At 40.2% G+C, this 18198-nt stretch overlaps 1 protein-coding gene across 6 annotated transcripts in view; it reads right to left on the reverse strand.

Moving 5' to 3' along the window:
• Window positions 1–13558, reverse strand: part of LOC143040304 (folate receptor beta-like) — a gene marked incomplete at its 5' end in the record, with an annotated part of 29589 nt that extends 16031 nt beyond the window's left edge. For all 6 annotated transcript variants that reach the window (XR_012967706.1, XR_012967707.1, XM_076211187.1 and 3 more), the window contains 2 exon segments: window positions 13019–13171; window positions 13343–13558. Coding sequence is in view for 4 of the 6 variants with exons in the window: in XM_076211187.1 (XP_076067302.1) it covers window positions 13019–13171; window positions 13343–13558 (369 nt within the window).
• Window positions 13559–18198: the final 4640 nt, after the last annotated feature.

Genomic DNA, 18198 nt, shown 5'->3' on the forward strand with positions numbered 1-18198 from the left:
GTCCTCTTACCCTGAAGAAGCCTCTTAGTGAGGTGACAAAACTCTGAGTTTTTGGCATTATTGTTAACATTTTTTTTTACGTACTGTTATATACACAGTAATGTCGTAGCACATTAGCAAATTAAACTTTTTATCCCACCGTTGGAAAAGAAGACACTAATGTCGAAAGTTCTATATATTTCGATCACTAACTGTGATTCTCTTCAAGCAGAATGAGTACATAGTGGAAGACATATACATATATACAAAAATGTGGGGTGAGAAAAAGGAACAAGGGAGAGCTCAGGTTATGTGACTGACGCTCCGCGGGTCTTGTGGGATTTTGTCCCCTTGGAGTAAATAAGGTAGTAGTTGATTGACAGCTGAGGTGGTAATGCAGTCACCGGTCAATGGTCACCTGACTTCATTACAACCTCAGCTGTCAATCAACTACTACCTTATTTACTCCAAGGGGACAAAATTCCACAAGACCCGCAGAGCATCAGTCACATAACCTGAGCTCTTCCCTTGTTCCTTTTTCTCACCTCACATTTTTGTATATATGTATTTGTCTTCCACTATGTACTCATTCTGCTTGAAGAGGATCACAGTTAGTGATCAAAATATACAGAACTTTCGACATTAGTGTCTTCTATTCCAACGGTGGGATAAAAAGTTTATACTGTTATACATTCAACAATGGCATTTATCAGCATTCTTCAAAGCATCATGGTGATTTCATTCATAATTTGAACAATGAAGATAAAAAGTTCTTAAACTAAAGAAAATACAACTCAAAATAGTTCAATCTATTAGCGCAGCTGACTTTAAAAAAAAAAAAAAAAAAAAAAAAATTATATATATATACAAGTACAGTGCTCGACAAGGAAGTACAAACGGTTAGCAAGAATGAGTGATGAGGAGAATGAATGAGTCATAAATCAATAAACAAAAGCTCACTTCGTACCTCTAATACTTTGATGGGTGGCCTTTACGTGCCATGATCTCACGAAGGCGGTTTGGAATGGAAGTGGCGTACTTACAAGATGTGCAGGGGTTATACTAGCCCAGGATTGGCGAATGGCTGCCTCGAGCTTGGGTACAGAGCTCGTATCTTTACCCTACAGGTCTTGTTTAATGTGGTTCCACAGGTTTTCTATTGGGTTTATGTCAGGACTATTGCCTGGCCAGTCTGCTATGTAAGGTATATGACAGTCTTTAAGCCACTGAGTAACACTACGAGCAGTGTGGGCTGGGGCGTGATCTTGTTGAAAGATGTTAGCACCTGAGCCATTAAAAGAATCCTCCAGGGGGGTAAATGATATAGACGAGGAAGTGTGAACGGACAAGTGGGCGGAGCTATGGGTAGGGTTTATGACGCATGCTATCAATCATCCCTCAGTTGCCTCTTAGCCTTCATGGGGAGGCTTTTTGTTACGTGAGTGTTCTGGTGACGCCACCTGGGCAGTCAGTGTTTTTTGCAGACAGAGGTGCTTTCTAGCCTTAACCCCTTCCATACGGTGACGCCTACGTAGGCATCATGAGGAGCAAGTGGGTACGCGTGGATGCCGATGTCAGCGTCTTGATTATATTTATTGTAGTCGTTCCTGTGTGACCCCCATACTCTGTAAACTGGCTTCATCATATTTTCTATGGTTATCAAAATTCATGGGTGAAAGAGAGACGATCGATACAGCCGTGACTTTATTTTTTATAATGCGAGTATTATGATGCAACATCGTACGTCTGGCAGCTAATGCTGCCCGCGAGATTTTGGCCCGGAGTGAAGTGGTTAATATGGGCAAGAACAAGTATTTATCACAAGAGACAATAACCTAGATCATAGCTTTACATAAATCTGGTCACCAAAGGCAATAATAGAGCAGGTTGGTGTTGGCAAGACATCTGTGTGCAAGTAGGTTGCCATTTTTAAGAAGGAAGGTGGCTGTGACACACCCAGTTACAAACCAAGGAAAAAGTCCCCCCAAAAAGACATCCCCTCGTGCTACTTATGTTATCAAGAGACAAAACATAATCCATGTGTTACCGCCAGAAAAATAAAAAAAAGTAAACCAGGACTCTTTGGGGAGGTTAGTGTGCGAACAGTTAGCTGCCGCATTCATGACCTTGGGTACAGAAGCCACCGCCTGGTGAAGAAACCTCTTCTCACTCTTAACCAGAGGCGCTGTAGGGTCAAGTTTTGCAAGAAATATCTTCAGTGGGATGATGACAAATGGCTGGTTATTCTCTGGACCAATGAATCCACCTTTACTGTGACTGGCAATAGGGGTGGAAATGTGTATCACCGAAAAATGTAAAAGTGAACCAATATGTTTATTATGAACTCTTAAATGACCACCTGGAGGATTCTTTTAATAGCTCAGGTGCTAACATCTTTCAACAAGATCACGCCCCAACCCACACTGCTCACAGTGTTACTCAGTGGCTTAAAGACTGTCATATACCTTACATAGCAGACTGGCCAGGCAATAGTCCTGACATAAACCCAATAGAAAACCTGTGGAACCACATTAAACAAGACCTGCAGGGTAAAGATATGAGCTCTGTGCCCAAGCTTGAGGCAGCCATTCGCCAATCCTGGGCTAGTATAACCCCTGCACATCTTGCCAAGTACGCCACTTCCATTCCAAACCGCCTTCGTGAGATCATTGCACGTAAAGGCCACCCATCAAAGTATTAGAGGTACAAAGTAAGCTTTTGTTTATTGATTTAAGACTCATTCATTCTCCTCATCACTCATTCTCGCTAACCGTTTGAACTTCCTTGTCGAGCACTGTATATATATATATATATATATAAAATATATATATATATATATGTGAGTATATACTATATACATATATATAAGTCAGACCTCATCCAATACAAATGTTAGGTTTCTTAGCCCATTGTGTTAGACAAAATTCGTGTTGGGCGAATATCAGGTCTTAACCCCTTCCATACGGTGCCGCACACGTAGGCGTCATGGGGAGCGAGTGTATTCGCGAGGCTGCCATATCGGCGTCTTGATTATATTTATTGTAGTCGCCCCTCCATAATGACATTCTTTCTAATTCTTTTGTAATCGCATTTTCTATGGTTATCAAAATTCCCGGGTGAAGAGAGAACGATCGATATAAGCGGTGACTATATTTTATGATGCGAGTATTATTACGACACGTCGTACGGCTGGCATTGGCTGCTGCCACCGAGATCTAAGTCCATGACGCCTACGTGTGCGGCACCGTATGGAAGGGGTTAAGGGAAAAAATAGGTTAGGTTCCCAGACCCTCTTCAGACACTGGCTGAAAACATGACACGGAACACGGCAGGCTATTCAAATCATGCTATGATGAATTATGGTCATGTTCAGTAAATGTTGGGAGATTTTACTTATTTATGTAAATATCATGCACAGTGAAGTCATGTTGGGTGAGGTCTGATAGTATATATAACTGATGAACACTGTAGTAACATATCTATAAACCACAACTAATACCACAGTTGGATCAGAAAAAAGGGTGGGTTGTCTACATATTTCAACTGCTGACTGCAGTCCTCTTCAGATAGCATCTCTCTGTACTACTGAGGAAGAATGCAGTTAGCAGTTGAAATATCTAGACATTCTTTGTCTCCAGTCTTTTCTTCTGCTCCAACTGTAGTACTAGTTTTACCATTGTGTGCAAGATAACATACTGGTCTACTGACCTGCCTATATTTACTCATCTTTGAGATTCAAATACCCTGTAACAAATGACTTTTGTGATTTATTATGGAGCCCCATGCTTTGATGTCACATTTCAAATGTTGTGACTGTCTGATTGTGTAAACTTTTCTGTGCAGTGAAAACTATATTAACCCCTTCGATATGATGATGCCTACGTAGACGTCATGAGGAGCAAGTGGGTATGCGAGGATGCTGATGTCGGCTTCTTGATTATATTTATTGTAGTTGCACCTGCGTGACCCCCATACTCTGTAAACTGGCTTCATCATATTTTCTATGGTTATCAAAATTCATGGGTGAAAGAGAGAACGAGCAATACAGCGGTGACTTTATTTTTTATAATGTGAGTATTATGACGCAACATCACATGTCTGGCAGCTAATGCTGCCCGTGAGATTTTGGCCCGGAGTAAAGGGGTTAACCCATTCAACTCCGATGACAAGATGTCTTGTCATTTGGTCAAATAAAACAAAAAATCATAAAACACCAAAATGTTTGATCAAACACCAGAAAAATATGACGTCAATCCTCGCTTCGCTCGCAGCGAAGCGAGGACTGACGTCATATTTTTCTGGTGTTTGATCAAACATTTTGGTGTTTTATGATTTTTTGTTTTATTTGACCAAATGACAAGACATCTTGTCATCGGAGTTGAATGGGTTAATCGCCACTATGGTTTTGGACTCCGCTCTCACCAGGATGAATTGAGAATTGAGCATTCAAGTTAGTTAATTCATTTTCATGTCATTTTGCACCTCCTTGATGAAAAATAAAGTAAAAATTTGGTAAGAACAAATGTCAAATCACAACCATTTACCAATAAAATAAAATTTCAATGAGCACATGAAACTTGGAACACAGAACTGCTAAACCTCGTACATAACAGAACAGCTGCAGCTTACCTAAACTCCTATGTATTCTAATGGTTTTTTCCCCTTTACAAGGGAGGTAGCCAAAGTCAAAAGCATAAAGCCACTCTCACCCATTTTATCCCTACATACTCCAATCCCATTCACCACCCCTCCCACCTCTTTTCTTGGCTCCTCCTGGATGACAGGTCATCCCTGCATATCACCCACTACCCTTGGTCAGAAGCAATGTAGCAAGACACAACACATCCACAGCAAGCCCACTTCATTTAATTAGCAACCCCACCCTCTCCATCCACTCATGATGAAAAAAAGATGGGGAATTACATCAAAATATCATTCACACTTACTCCCTCACTTCCCCATCCCACCCACTCCCTTCCATGCATCACAGCATCATCCATATACAACCATTCTCCACTCACCCCTATCTTCTGTCTTCTCCCTTCCTTCTTCAACAAACCCTCTTTCCCAATGCCCCTTTTACCCCATCTATCCATCTCATCCTTGGTTGCCCCCTCGTGTTCACTCCTTCCACACCTTTTTCACTAATCTTTCTTCATTCATTTTTTTCCATGTGCCCAAACCATCCCATTACTCCTTCATCAACCATATCTCCCAACTCCCTTTCCACCCCCACTCAACTCCTCACCTCATTTCTCACTCTATCCAGCCTTGTAACCCCTACCATACTTCTCAGGCATTTCATCTTTTGTTCCATGTTTCTGCCCCATACAGTGCTGTTGGCACTCCTTTGTATAATCTGTTAGTATCCATTACCAAATGTTTATTTTTCATTACACTTTTCAATCCCCAAAGCATTAACTTCTCTCAATCTACATTCTACTTCCACCTCCATTCCTCCCTTTCCTGTCACATTCACACCCAAGTATCTTAAGCTATCCACTTCCTCCAGTCTCTCTTCCTTACTACTTCCTTCCAAATTGCTACCATCCTCTCCCCTTGTACATCTAATCACCTTATTTTTACCCATATTAATCTTCAACTTCCTTCTTTCGCACACCTTCTCAAACTCCATTACTAACTTCCTTAATCCCTCCTCTGATCCTGCTACAAGCACAGGGTCATCAGCACACAACAACTGCCTTATCTCCAATTCTTCTCCATTTTCTTTAACCATCTCCAATCCCTGGCCCATTACTCTTGCATTTACCTCTCATATCACCCCCATCCATGTATAAATTGAATAGCCAAGGCGACATAACCTTTACTTCAAACCACCCACTCTCTCCATTTCTAATTCTAACACAGGCTCTATTACTCTCATGAAAACTCTTGACTGCTCTTAGTAGCTTTTCTCATATCCCATATATCTCCAATACCTCCCAGTCCCTTCCTGTCTACCCTGTCATAAGCCTTTTTCCAAATCCATCAAAGCCAAAAAACATCCTTACCTTTTCCTAAAGCTTTCTCACATGTCTGCCTTACTACAGAAATTTTATCCACACAACCCCTACCTGTCATAAACCCAGTTTCTCACCCATTACTCCCTCTGTTTCTCTCCTAATCCTCTCAATCAAAACCCTCCAATAAGACTTCCCAACTGCACTCAACAAACTGATCCCTCTGAAACAACTACACTCACACTTGTCCCCTTTTCCCTTGTAAAACAACTATAAAGGCACTCCTCCTGTACTCTACCCTCTTTTAGACAAACATTAAACAATCTCACCAGCCAGTCTACCATCACTGTACCTCCCTTTTTTAGACACTCAACATGACATCCATCCAACCTAAGTGCCTTACATGCTCTCATTATTTTAATAACTGCTTTCACCTCATCTTTCCTTATTTCTCCATTTTTCTCATTCATCACTGTCCTTTTCTTAGTTCTTCCAACTGCAACTACCTTTCTCTCCCTATCCTCCTTCACATTTAGCAACTCCCTAAAATACTCTGCCCATCTTCCTCTTACTGCCATATCTTCCATTACCATCTCCATTTACACCTTTTATCTTTTCTTCTCTACTTAATTTGCCTCCTCTTCCTCTCTTAATCTCCTTCCAAAACATCTTTTTTATTTTCAAAACTTTCTGTCATACTCTTACCCCATTTCAAATCTGCTCTCCTCTTTGCCTCCTTTATCTTAAGCTTTACTTCTCTTTTCTTTGTACTTCTCATAATTCTCTCATCCTATTTTGTAACAAATCTGTGAATGCAGTTTCTTCTCTTCTACAACCTTCTTTGCTTCATCATCCTACCATTCACTAACCTTCCTTCTATTTCCTCCCATCCTCCTTGTTCCACACAAGATCTCTGCACACCTTGTGACTCTGCTTGAAACATCGTGATTTCTCCTCCACTCCTAGTTCTACTCTATCCTTCACCCCCTCCTACTCTTCTCTCAGCTTCTTCTTGTACTCCTTTTCTTTCTCATTTAAGCAGTTTACTCTAAGCATCCCCTTACCTTTTGTCCTTTTCCTCTTTCTCCATCTATCCTCCACTCTCAACTTACATACATACATACATATACCAAGGCTTTTTCCCCCTTCTAAGGGAGGTAGCCAAAAAGGGAAAGGCATAAAAACACTCCCACCCATTTCATCCCTAAATACACTCCACACCCCTCCCACCCTCCCTCTCATCTGAGCACCTCCTGAATGACGGGTCATCCCTGCACCCTGCCCACCGCCCTGGGTCAGAAGCAGTGTCGCAAGACACAGTACATCCACAGCAAGGCCGCTTCATTTAATCGGCGACCCCCCCTCTCCGTCCCCCCTTGCATATAAGGAGAGGACGGGGAGAAATCCCTTCGGGCTGCGTCAAAATTTACTCACACATACTACCCCACCCCCCGCCCATTCCTCCTCATGCAGTCACAACATCATCCATATACAACCATTCTACACTCACCTCTGTCTTCCGTCCTCTCCCTTCCTTCCTCAACAGACATTCCCCTCTTCCCCAAAGCCCCCTTCACCCCATCCATCCACCTCATCCTAGGACGTCCCCTCATGTTCACTCCCTCCACATCTGCCTTCCATACCTCTTTTACTAGTCTTTCTTCACTCATTCTTTCCATGTGTCCAAACCATCCTAATATTCTTTCATCAACCCTATCTCCCAAATCCTTTTTCACCCCTGTTCTCCTCCTCACCTCCTCATTTCTCACTCTATCCAGCCTAGTAACCCCCACCATACTTCTCAGACACCTCATCTCAAACACATTCAAACTCCTTCTCTCTTCTTCTCTTATGTTCCACGTTTCTGCCCCATACAGTGCTGTTGGCACAATCACTCCTTCATACAGTCTCCTCTTCGCATCCATTCCCAAATGTCTATTCCTCATTACACTCTTTAAACCACCAAGGCATTTACTCGCTTCTCTCAATCTACATTCTACCTCCACCTTCACTCCACCTTTTCCTGCTACACTTGCACCCAAGTATCTAAAACTATCCACTTCCTCCAGTCGCTCTCCCTTCATGTTCACTTCCACTTACCTTCCACTAAAAAATGACTTGATATTCCACCACTCTCTTCCCTTAGAACATGTACATCCAAAACTCTTCCTACTCTTCTCCTGGTTACCACTATATAGTCTATTAAAGCCCTATCTACCACCCTCTCCCATGTGTACTTATACTTGACTTTCATTCTAAACACTGTATTTGTTATCATCAACTCTCTAGACACATCTCCACCATCATCTCTCCACTACGATTTTTTCATGGAACTTCACATTTCCCAACCACTCCGTCTAATAGTTTATCTCCTACCCTAGCATTACCTAATGTGAAAAAATAATTCTAGAGTTGTAATAATCCAAGAAATACATATTGAATAACAAATTACTGTAATTCCTTCAAAGGAACCTATGAGTACCTACCATATGGACAGCAGGGCTGCCCATTTTCAAAATATGTCAACCACTCACCTCTACCAGGTGCAGCCCTAATAGGCTGACACTCGGTTCAAGGACTGAGCACAGCATTTGTCTCTATTAAGTTCTGCAATTTTCTTTTCCATTTTAAACCTATTTATACATGGAAAACTGACAACCAGCAACTGCTCCTCTCCTATTACAGTCTTACACTAATGCAACAGACAAGTAAAAAATTTCTTTCCATAGATGTGTATGCCTGTGTGTGTGCATTTTCCTAGTTGTATCTTATGGGAAGGGGAGCTATGCTCATGGGGTCCCGTCTCTGTATCTCGCCATATCTAATTTGCTCTTAAATTCGTCTATTGTTTTTGCACACATTACTGTTTTGTCTAGTATGTTCCATACATCTACCACTCTGTGAGGAAAGCTGTTCTTTTCCAGGTCTCTTCTATAACTGTCCTTTTTGAGCTTCCTTCCATGTCCTCTTGTGTTTCGCTTATCCCAATTTGGTAAGTCTTCTCTATCAAGGACTTCTATACCTCTCATAATTCAGTAGATGGTCAACAAGTCACTTCTTTTTCTTCTTTGTTCCAGAGTCAGTAATTCTAGTTTTGACAATCTCTCTTCATATGACAGTTTTGATAGTGTTGGGGCCATCTTTGTAGTTGCTCTCTGGATTCTCTCAATTTTCCTTATATTCTTTTTAGTACTGGGTGACCATAGTGTCACTGTGTACTCCAATTTTGGCCTTATCAGTGTGACTAGTATTTTCTTTACCATTTCTTCATCCAAGTAAATAAAAGTCACTTTTATTCAGATGAGAGGAAGGGTGGGAGGGGTGTGGAGGGTATTTAGGGATGAAATGGGTGGGAGTGTTTTTATGCGTTTCCCTTTTTGGCTACCTCCCTTGGAAGGGGGAAAAAGCCTTGGTATATGTATGTATGTAGCAATTTATAGGCTTTGCCACCAATTTTGTTTATCTGTTTTTCAGAGGACATCCTTTGTGATGATTACTCCCAGGTCTTTTTCAGATCCCACTTTCTTTACTTCCTTTACACCAATTTTATATTGTCCTGATACCCTTTCTTTACTTTTTCCAAATTCCAATTTGGTACATTTCTTAATGTTGAAGTTCACTTCCCACTTCTAACTCCATTCCCAAACCCTGTTCATATCTCTCTGCAGTGAGTCACAGTCCATTTCAGTATTCACTTTAACAGTTTTGCATCATCTGCAAAGAACCTCATGCAACATTCCACACCCTTGTCCTTGTCATTCACATGAATAGCAAACATTATTGATGCCAATACTGATCCTTGTGGAACTCCACTAATCACCTCTTCCCAAGTAGAAATCTTATCTCTCAGCACTACCCTCATTTTTCTTCTATGCAAAAAGTCATCCATCCATTTCAGTATTTTACCTTGTATCCTTCCTATGATTTCCAGTTTTCTCAATAGTTTTTTGTGTGGGACTTTATCAAAAGCTTTTTGTACATCTAGGAAAGCACAATCAACCCATCCATCCCTTTCCTGTATCATATCTAGTAGTCTTGAGTAAATAATAGATCAAATTTGTGGTACATGATCTTTCCTGTCTAACTCCAAATTGTCTCAGATTTAGTATATTGTTCTCCTCCAGATTTTTTATCCATCTAATTTTTATAACTTTTTCACAAATTTTGGCTGCTGCACTTGTGAGGGAAATCAGTCTGCAATTTGTTAGGTCTTCCTTATTTCCTCTTTTAAAAATTGGTACATTATTAGCATTTTTCTTGTCTTCTGATATTTTTCCTTCTTTGAGTGAGCAACTTATTATGTTATATATTTTGTCTATTAGTTCTTCTATACATTATTTTAATATCCAGTTTGCTATTCCATCTGGGCCATGCAATTTCCTGACATCAAAGTTCATTATTTGGTCCATTATTTCTTTCCATGTTACTATTATTCCCCTCATGGGGGAAGTGGGGGGATTTCACTTCTTCTCTCCCTTCATCCCGATGTTGTACATTTTCTCTAGTGGAAACCAACCTGAAGTGTTTGCTAATTACCTCAGCCATTTCTGTATCTTCTGTGTTTTCCATATTCACTTGGCATATTTTCACTATTTCCCGTTTGTTTTTTAGTTTACTGTTCACATATCTACAGAATAGTTTTGGCTGATCCTTACATTTTTCTATTACATCTTTTTCAGTTTCTTTTTTCTTCCATCTTTTCCAAGCTTTATCTCTTCTATCTTTGACTTTGCTGCACCTTCTGTTAAATCAGCACTTAATATACACCTTTTCCTGTTTTTGCTTTGGGATATATCTATTCACTCCTACTTTATGTGTGTGTATTTACCTAGTTGTATTTTACGGGAAGGGGAGCTATGCTTGTGGTATCCTGTCTTTGTATCTCACAACATCTTGTTTGTTCTTAAATTCATGTATGGTGTTTGCACACACTATTGTTTTGTTCAATTTGTTCCAGACATCCATCACTCAGTGTGGAAAGATGTTTTTTTTCCAGCTCTCTTCTATAAGTCCTTTTTTAGTTTCTTTTCATGTCCCCTTGTTTTTCTTCTATCCCAATTTAATAAGTTTTCTCTATCAAGGACTTCTATGCCTTTCATATTTCTATAAATGGCTAACAGATCACCTCTTCCTCTTCTTTGTTCCAGGGTTGGTAATTCCAGTTTAGACAACCTGCTCATATATCAGTTTTGAAAGTGTTGGGGCCATCTTTGTCGTTGCTCTTTGGATTCTAATTTTCCTTGTATTCTTTTTTGTACTGGGTGTCCATATTGTTGCTGCATACTCCAGTCTTGGTCTTATCAGTGTGACTAGTATTTTCTTTACCATTTCCTCATCCAAATAATTAAAAGCCACTTTTATTGATCTTAACAAATTGTAGGTTTCTCCAACTATTTTGTTTATCTGTTTGTCTGGGGACATGTCTTTGGTGATGATCACTCCAAGGGGGCGAGGACACTGCCAGCTGCTTATAGGGCTGCAGAAAACAGTTCCAGTGATCTCTTTAATCTACTTCTGTACAAGCTGCATATTGCAACATTGAGCTTCTATTACAAAACAGGCAATTTTGCATCTACCTGTAGCAAAAGCATGCGGCATTTCTCTTACTTCCTTTGCAACATACAACACTTCTATCCTTGGGGACATTATCATGTGGAAGTGGTAGAGTCATAGAGATGATAAAGGACAGTAAAGAGAAGGGATAGTGTCAATTAAAAGTGACCAACATTCTTTTCTTGTGTAGAGATTACTCTCCAATCATAAAGGAATGCTGTCAACCCTGCCATACACCTCAAAATCCATTGAGGCCAAAAGATATCCTTTACCTTCACCCAACCATCTGCCCTGTGTACATGTTCACATATCATGTACATGTTTTCTTTACTTTTCTAGCTATGAACTATTTCCCTAAAAGGACAGTTATAATGGAACTATTCCCAAATGAGGTACAAACATGATTGTAATCTGAATGAGCACATCCAAGTCCTATACACAAACACTTCATGCATACCTATGCAAATCCCGGTGATGACCACACATCAAGACCACCACAGACCCTGCTCATCATATCACCCAGAGGATGGAACCAGGAAGTTCTGTACCATCGGCACTAATTAGAGAAATACTCAGAAATATCAACAATCATGACAAGAAGAATGTGCATTTTTACAGAAACTATACACAATAAAACAATCAAAAGCGGGTTCTTTTAAGCCTTCAGCCTAATTAGTCTACAAGTGGATATATAAATATATATGATACAAATCCCTTAAATGGGGGTGGTGGCTCAGTTTCCTCTCCATCTTAGATCCTAGTGCATGAAAAGTCGTTCCTGTTTCCCACCCACAGCTTGAGTCAGAGGCAATGCAGCAAGACACAGTAAGGCTTGACAGCTAAGACTGGTTCCCACCCCCACCCCACCATCGCCACCACCACTTCATGACATGGTGACAACCCCACCCCTAATAGGCTCGAGAAATATAGTACATAGATACATATACCAAAGGCTTTTTCCCCCTTACATGGGAGGTGGCTAAAAAGAAAGAGGCATAAAAACCATTCCCACCCATTTCATCCCTAAATTCACTCCACTCCCCTCCACCCTCCCTCCCATCTTAGCACCTCCTGGATGACGAGTCATCCCTGCATCTTGTCCACTGCCCTGGGTCAGAGGCAGTGTCGCAAGACACAACACATCCACAGCAAGAAAACCCCTCTAAGTCAGGTCATTTCCCCATCCATTTACAACCACTCCCAACTCACACCTCTATTATAAAGGTATATATTCACCTAAGACATAACAATATATAGTGTATCAGGAGCTCTTTACTTATTTCAGTAACAATTCTATAAACAGAATCCTATATAAATTGTTATAAAAATGGAATGGCAAATTAGCTTCTCTTTAACCAAGACAATTTGTTATTTGGATATGCATACAAGTACTTACACTTTTTAATTATTAACAGGTTTGGTTGTCAGGAAGTTCACACTACCTAACCCCTATGCAAATTTTACTTAACACACTGTAGATATCCAACTAGCACCATGACAAAAGGAAGGCTAAAGCCCATACTAACAGGCATGGTTGCTGAATTCAAGGTGTCCATCTTGACTAGACGTTCTGCCACTATCCTAGCAACATTATCATTCGGGTTATAATTAGACCCATCAAACCACAATCGCATACATGGTTCTTTGTTGCTTGTGTATTTCCATGCATCATCCCAAATCTGGAAGGTCAGATGAAAATCTATTTTTGATTCATATATTAGATATATCATTCTGTTTCAGCTAAATGACTAATCAATTTCAATATTCCCTGAATTGGCTATTATTGGTATTATTATTATTATTATTATTACTACTGTTGTTATTATGGAAAAAAGTGTATATATCCTTACCGTTTCACAAAAGGTCTGTGCAGTTCGGTATATTTCTCTGTATGTGTAACAGCTTGAATTCACTGGACATTTATTAGTTCCATCCACCCATTCAAAATTGCGGGACCAATTATCAGTGCAAGTGTAATCGTCTGCGCAGTCCTTAAACCAAGTATCACAGTCACTGGCACAAAGTGGCACTTTGTGATATCTTTCCTTCCTCCAACTCCCATCCCCCTGAAATTCAGACATTCACCTTAATCCTCAATAAGAGAATCTATCTATATACCAAAAGGCTTCCTGTTCCTTATAAAGGAGATAGCCAGCCAAGGCATGCACCCACCCTTCAACTATCCCACATCCATTTGTCTTCGCTATTACCTTTGCTCCTTGTGGATGAGGGGCCATCCCTGTCTCCTGTCCAATGCCTGGGTCAGAAGCAATGAAGCAAGACACAGCACCTCTAAAGAAGAGCCCGACAGTTAAAGCTGGTTTATCCCCACCACTTGTTAACATGGTAACCTTCCCTCCTTGTCCACTTAAGTAATTAGAGAAGACAAGGAGAAATGCCTTTTGGTAGTGTCAATTTATCATTTATTCACAGCCTTTCTCCACTCACACCCTCTTCCCCTCTCCTTTCCCAGCTCAACAGACATTCATAAGTTCCTCTTCACCCCATCCATCTCATTCTTGGTCTTCCCCACAGATTCACTATACCCACCTTTGCCATCCACACTTCTTCCCCTTTTTATCTTCACTCAAATTAATCATATGCTCAAACTGTCCCAATATGCTCTGATCAACTCTTACCTGCCAACTCTCTTCCCACCCATTTTCTGCCTCACATTTCCTACCAAGTTAATCCTTGTAACACCTACCTTACTTCTAAAGCACTGAAACTTCTTGCTGCCTCACATTCCAAGTCTCTACCCTATACAGTGTTGTAGATACAATCACCTCTTTATAGTCTTCTCTTTGTATCCATTCCTAGATATCTATTCCTCATAACACTTTTTGTTTCCCCACTCCACAGTTTACCTCAACTCCTACTCCTCCACTGCTTACTACAAGTGCCCTTAAATACTTAAAACTATCCTCTTCCTCTAACCTCTTTTGTTTTTTTACTTTCCTCCAATTCACTGCCACTCTCATATTTTCATCCACAATTACTTTCAAATTGCTCCTCTGACATACCCTCCTGAACTCCATCACTAACTGCTTTAGACCCTCCTCTGACCCTGCCTGAGTGCAACATTATCCACAAACAACTGCAAGAGAGATATGGACCAACAAACTGATTGAGCCCTATATCATGCTGAACAGAAAATATCCCTTCCCTCCAAATTTCTTCCAATCAGCCTTTACCTGCAAAAGTAACTACATATAGGAGAGGAATATACCCATCACCTTCACTTTCATTACATGCTTCCCTTTTTGCTCTTCTTCTTTCAAACCATGTGAAGATTGAACCTCATTACTTTCCCAGCAAAACTACCAGTTCCACACTGGGTGTGGCAACTGATCAATCAATCAATCAATCCATTGCCCCAGGTCTCTCTTACAGGAGAGCCATAGGTCCCAGGTAACTAGTAGACCTGTAAGAAACCTGTGTCAAGTGATTGTACAGTAAACAACTCTCTATCATGATACATGGGCTCAGAAATTTACATTACGAGGACAGGCTTAGGCACCTTAACACTGTCTGGAAAGATGTAGAGTGCAAGGTGATCTAATACAGTTATTCAAGTGGATCAAAGGCTTTAACAAGGGTGATGCAAACAGGATCATCATGTTAAAACAACAAGGCATCACAGTAATGGATTTGAACTGGACAAATTTAGATTTACATACATATACCAATGGGGAAAGTTAAAGGCATAAATCCACTCCCACCAATTTCATCCAAACATACTCCACTCCCATTCACCATCCCTTCCTCCCACCCTCTTGGCTCCTGGATGAGAGGTCATCCCTGCATCTCCCCCACTGCCCTGGGTCACAAGCAATGTAGCAAGACAACACATCCACAGCAAGGCTGTTTCATTTAATCAGTGAACCTCATGCAGAAAAAGAGAAGACAGGAAGAAACCCCTTCAGGCTGCATCAAAATATCATTCACACATAATCCCTAAACCCCCCATCCCCCACCCACTCCCTTCCATCCAGGGTTGCGGAGTCGGAGGGTATAAGGTCCGACTCCGATTCCAACGCCTAGAATTCTTAGGATCGACTCCAACTCCGACTCCTTAACTCCTTGACCCCTATGTGGAAATCTATTCTGCAGATCCATATACCAGCCTCCCACACCTATTCAGCAAGCATTTTATAAATACTTTTCATGTATATTATTTTATATGTGAAACATTCACTTGTATGATAAATATATTCACATATACACTCACCCAGCTTGATATATTATATGCACACAAGCACATATATTTGTATAAACATATATATATTAAATATATAATGGTATTATTTATGCTCATGATCACCTACCAGCTTATGAGCACTTTCAAATCTGTCATGGCAGAATTGCCACTTCAAGCTATATATTTTCTTTTTCCTTTGTGCCCCTCCCTTCCCCCCCAAAAAAAAAATAAATAAATAAATAAATTATCTGTTATTTCATTTGTCCATTCTCATAAACCTTCTATCACAATATTAGGAAAAAAATGTGACAAATCATAATGAGGAAAGGTTAATGGAGGATGCCCTACCTAGTACTTACTGCAGAATTAATTTAACCATGTTATCATAAAAACCAGGAATCAGTTCAGGAAAGAGAGAGACAACCTTCCCCTGTGCACATTGTTCATAGCTGCTGTTGTTCCTCCCCTTTTCAGTCATCACCAAATGCTGTGACATATGCTCTATTGTCATTCCTATCTGGCCTCTTAGACTGGTCAAAGTTTATCTCAGGGCATTATCCCAGCATGACATAGCTCCTACAAAACAGTAAACCACACAAAAACACTTCCATTGACTTACATACATGAAGATGTACGTGCATAGTGCATACGCAGTGGATATTTACTATTGTCTACACTGTCATGTACGTGTGTACATGATGGAGTTCTAGATGTTAACATAATTTGAATTAATTAGACTGTCAACAAAGGTAAAGTAGCTAGTTTGAATTATTTAAAGATAAAAATCATCTCTGTCACTTGACAATTGACAAATTATTCAGGAATTTGAATTAATATATTTATTGAATATTTATTAAAAATAGAAATACATTCCACTGGCTATAACTCCCATAGTATTGAATGAAACATTAATACAAACTACATTCTGGAAACTTCTATAAATGGTATATATCCTGTAACTAGCTATAAAACTATTCTATACTGGTTATTAAATTTTTTCAACACAAAACATATCAATTTTTTTTTAGATTTTTTAAACTTGGAATAATGAGACCTACTGCTTTCTATTTGCACAATAGCAACAAACTATTTTACTGGGCACATCTATAGACAGTAGTTTACAGCTATTGGACTTAAGGTGTCGGAGTCGGATAAAAAATTCCGACTCCGACTCCTAGTACTCTTAGAAATCCAACTCTGACTCCGATTCCTAGTACTCTTAGAAATCCGACTCTGACTCCGACTCCCAACTAAATCCTCCGACTCTCTCTGACTCCGCAACCCTGCTTCCATCACTCACAGTATCATCCATACACAACCATTCTCCATTCACCCCTATCTTCTGTCTTCTTCCTTTCTTCCTCAACAGGCATTCCCCTTTCCCAATGCCCCTTTTACCCCATCCATCCATCTCATCTTTGGTCACCCCCTCATGTTCACTACATCCACCTCTGTCTTCCACATATCTTTTACTAATCTTTCTTTGCTCGTTCTTTACGTGTGTCCAAACCATCCCAATGCTTTTTCAACAATTCTATTTCCCAACTCCCTTTCTATCTCTGATCTCCTCCTCACCTCTTCATTTCTCACTATCCAGCCCAGTAACTCCTACCATACTTTTCAGGCATTTCATCTCAAACACATTTAACCTCTTCAGGATGATGACACCCACACAGGTGTCATGAGGCTTGAGTGGGTAAATGATGATGCCAACGTCAGCATCTTGATTATATATTTTTTTGTATATGTACATGAGTTATCCCCAGTTTCTGTGAATTGATTTGATCACAATTTCTGTGTTTATTACTCAGAGTAAAAGAACAAGTAATACAGCAGTGACTTTATATTTTATAATGCAAATAAAGTGATGCATCATACATATGGCAGTCGACGCTGCATATGAGAATTTGACTCATACTGAAGTGGTTAATCTCTTCCTCTCTTGTGTTCCTTGTTTCTGCCCCATACAGTGCTGTTGGCACAATCAATCCTTCATACAATCTCCTCTAAGCATCCATTTCCAAATGTCAATTTCTCATTACACTTTTTAATCCCCCAAGGCATTTAATTGCTTCTCTCAATCTACATTCTACTTCCACCTCCACTCCTCCCTTTACCACCACATTCACACCCAAGTATCTAAAGCTATCTACTTCCTCCAGTCTCTCTCCCTTAATACTCGCTTCCAATTTGCTACCATCCTCTCCCCTTGTACATATCCTCACCTTACTTTTATCTACCTTTATCCTCAACTTCATTCTTTCGCACACCTTCCCAAACTCCATCACTTTCTTCATCCCTCCTCTGATCCTGCCACAAGTGCAGTGTCAACAGCAAACACCAACTGGCTTATCTACCACTTTTCTCCACTTTCTTTAATTCCAATTCCTGGCCCATTACCCTTGTGTTTACCTCTTGCACCATCCCATCCAAGTATAAATTGAACAGCCAAGGCAACATGACACATCCATAGTGAAATCCCACCTTTACTTCAAACCACCCACT

Source organism: Oratosquilla oratoria, chromosome 28, assembly GCF_046742065.1.
Source record: "Oratosquilla oratoria isolate Oo_2021 chromosome 28, ASM4674206v1, whole genome shotgun sequence".
NCBI lineage: Eukaryota > Metazoa > Arthropoda > Malacostraca > Stomatopoda > Squillidae > Oratosquilla > Oratosquilla oratoria.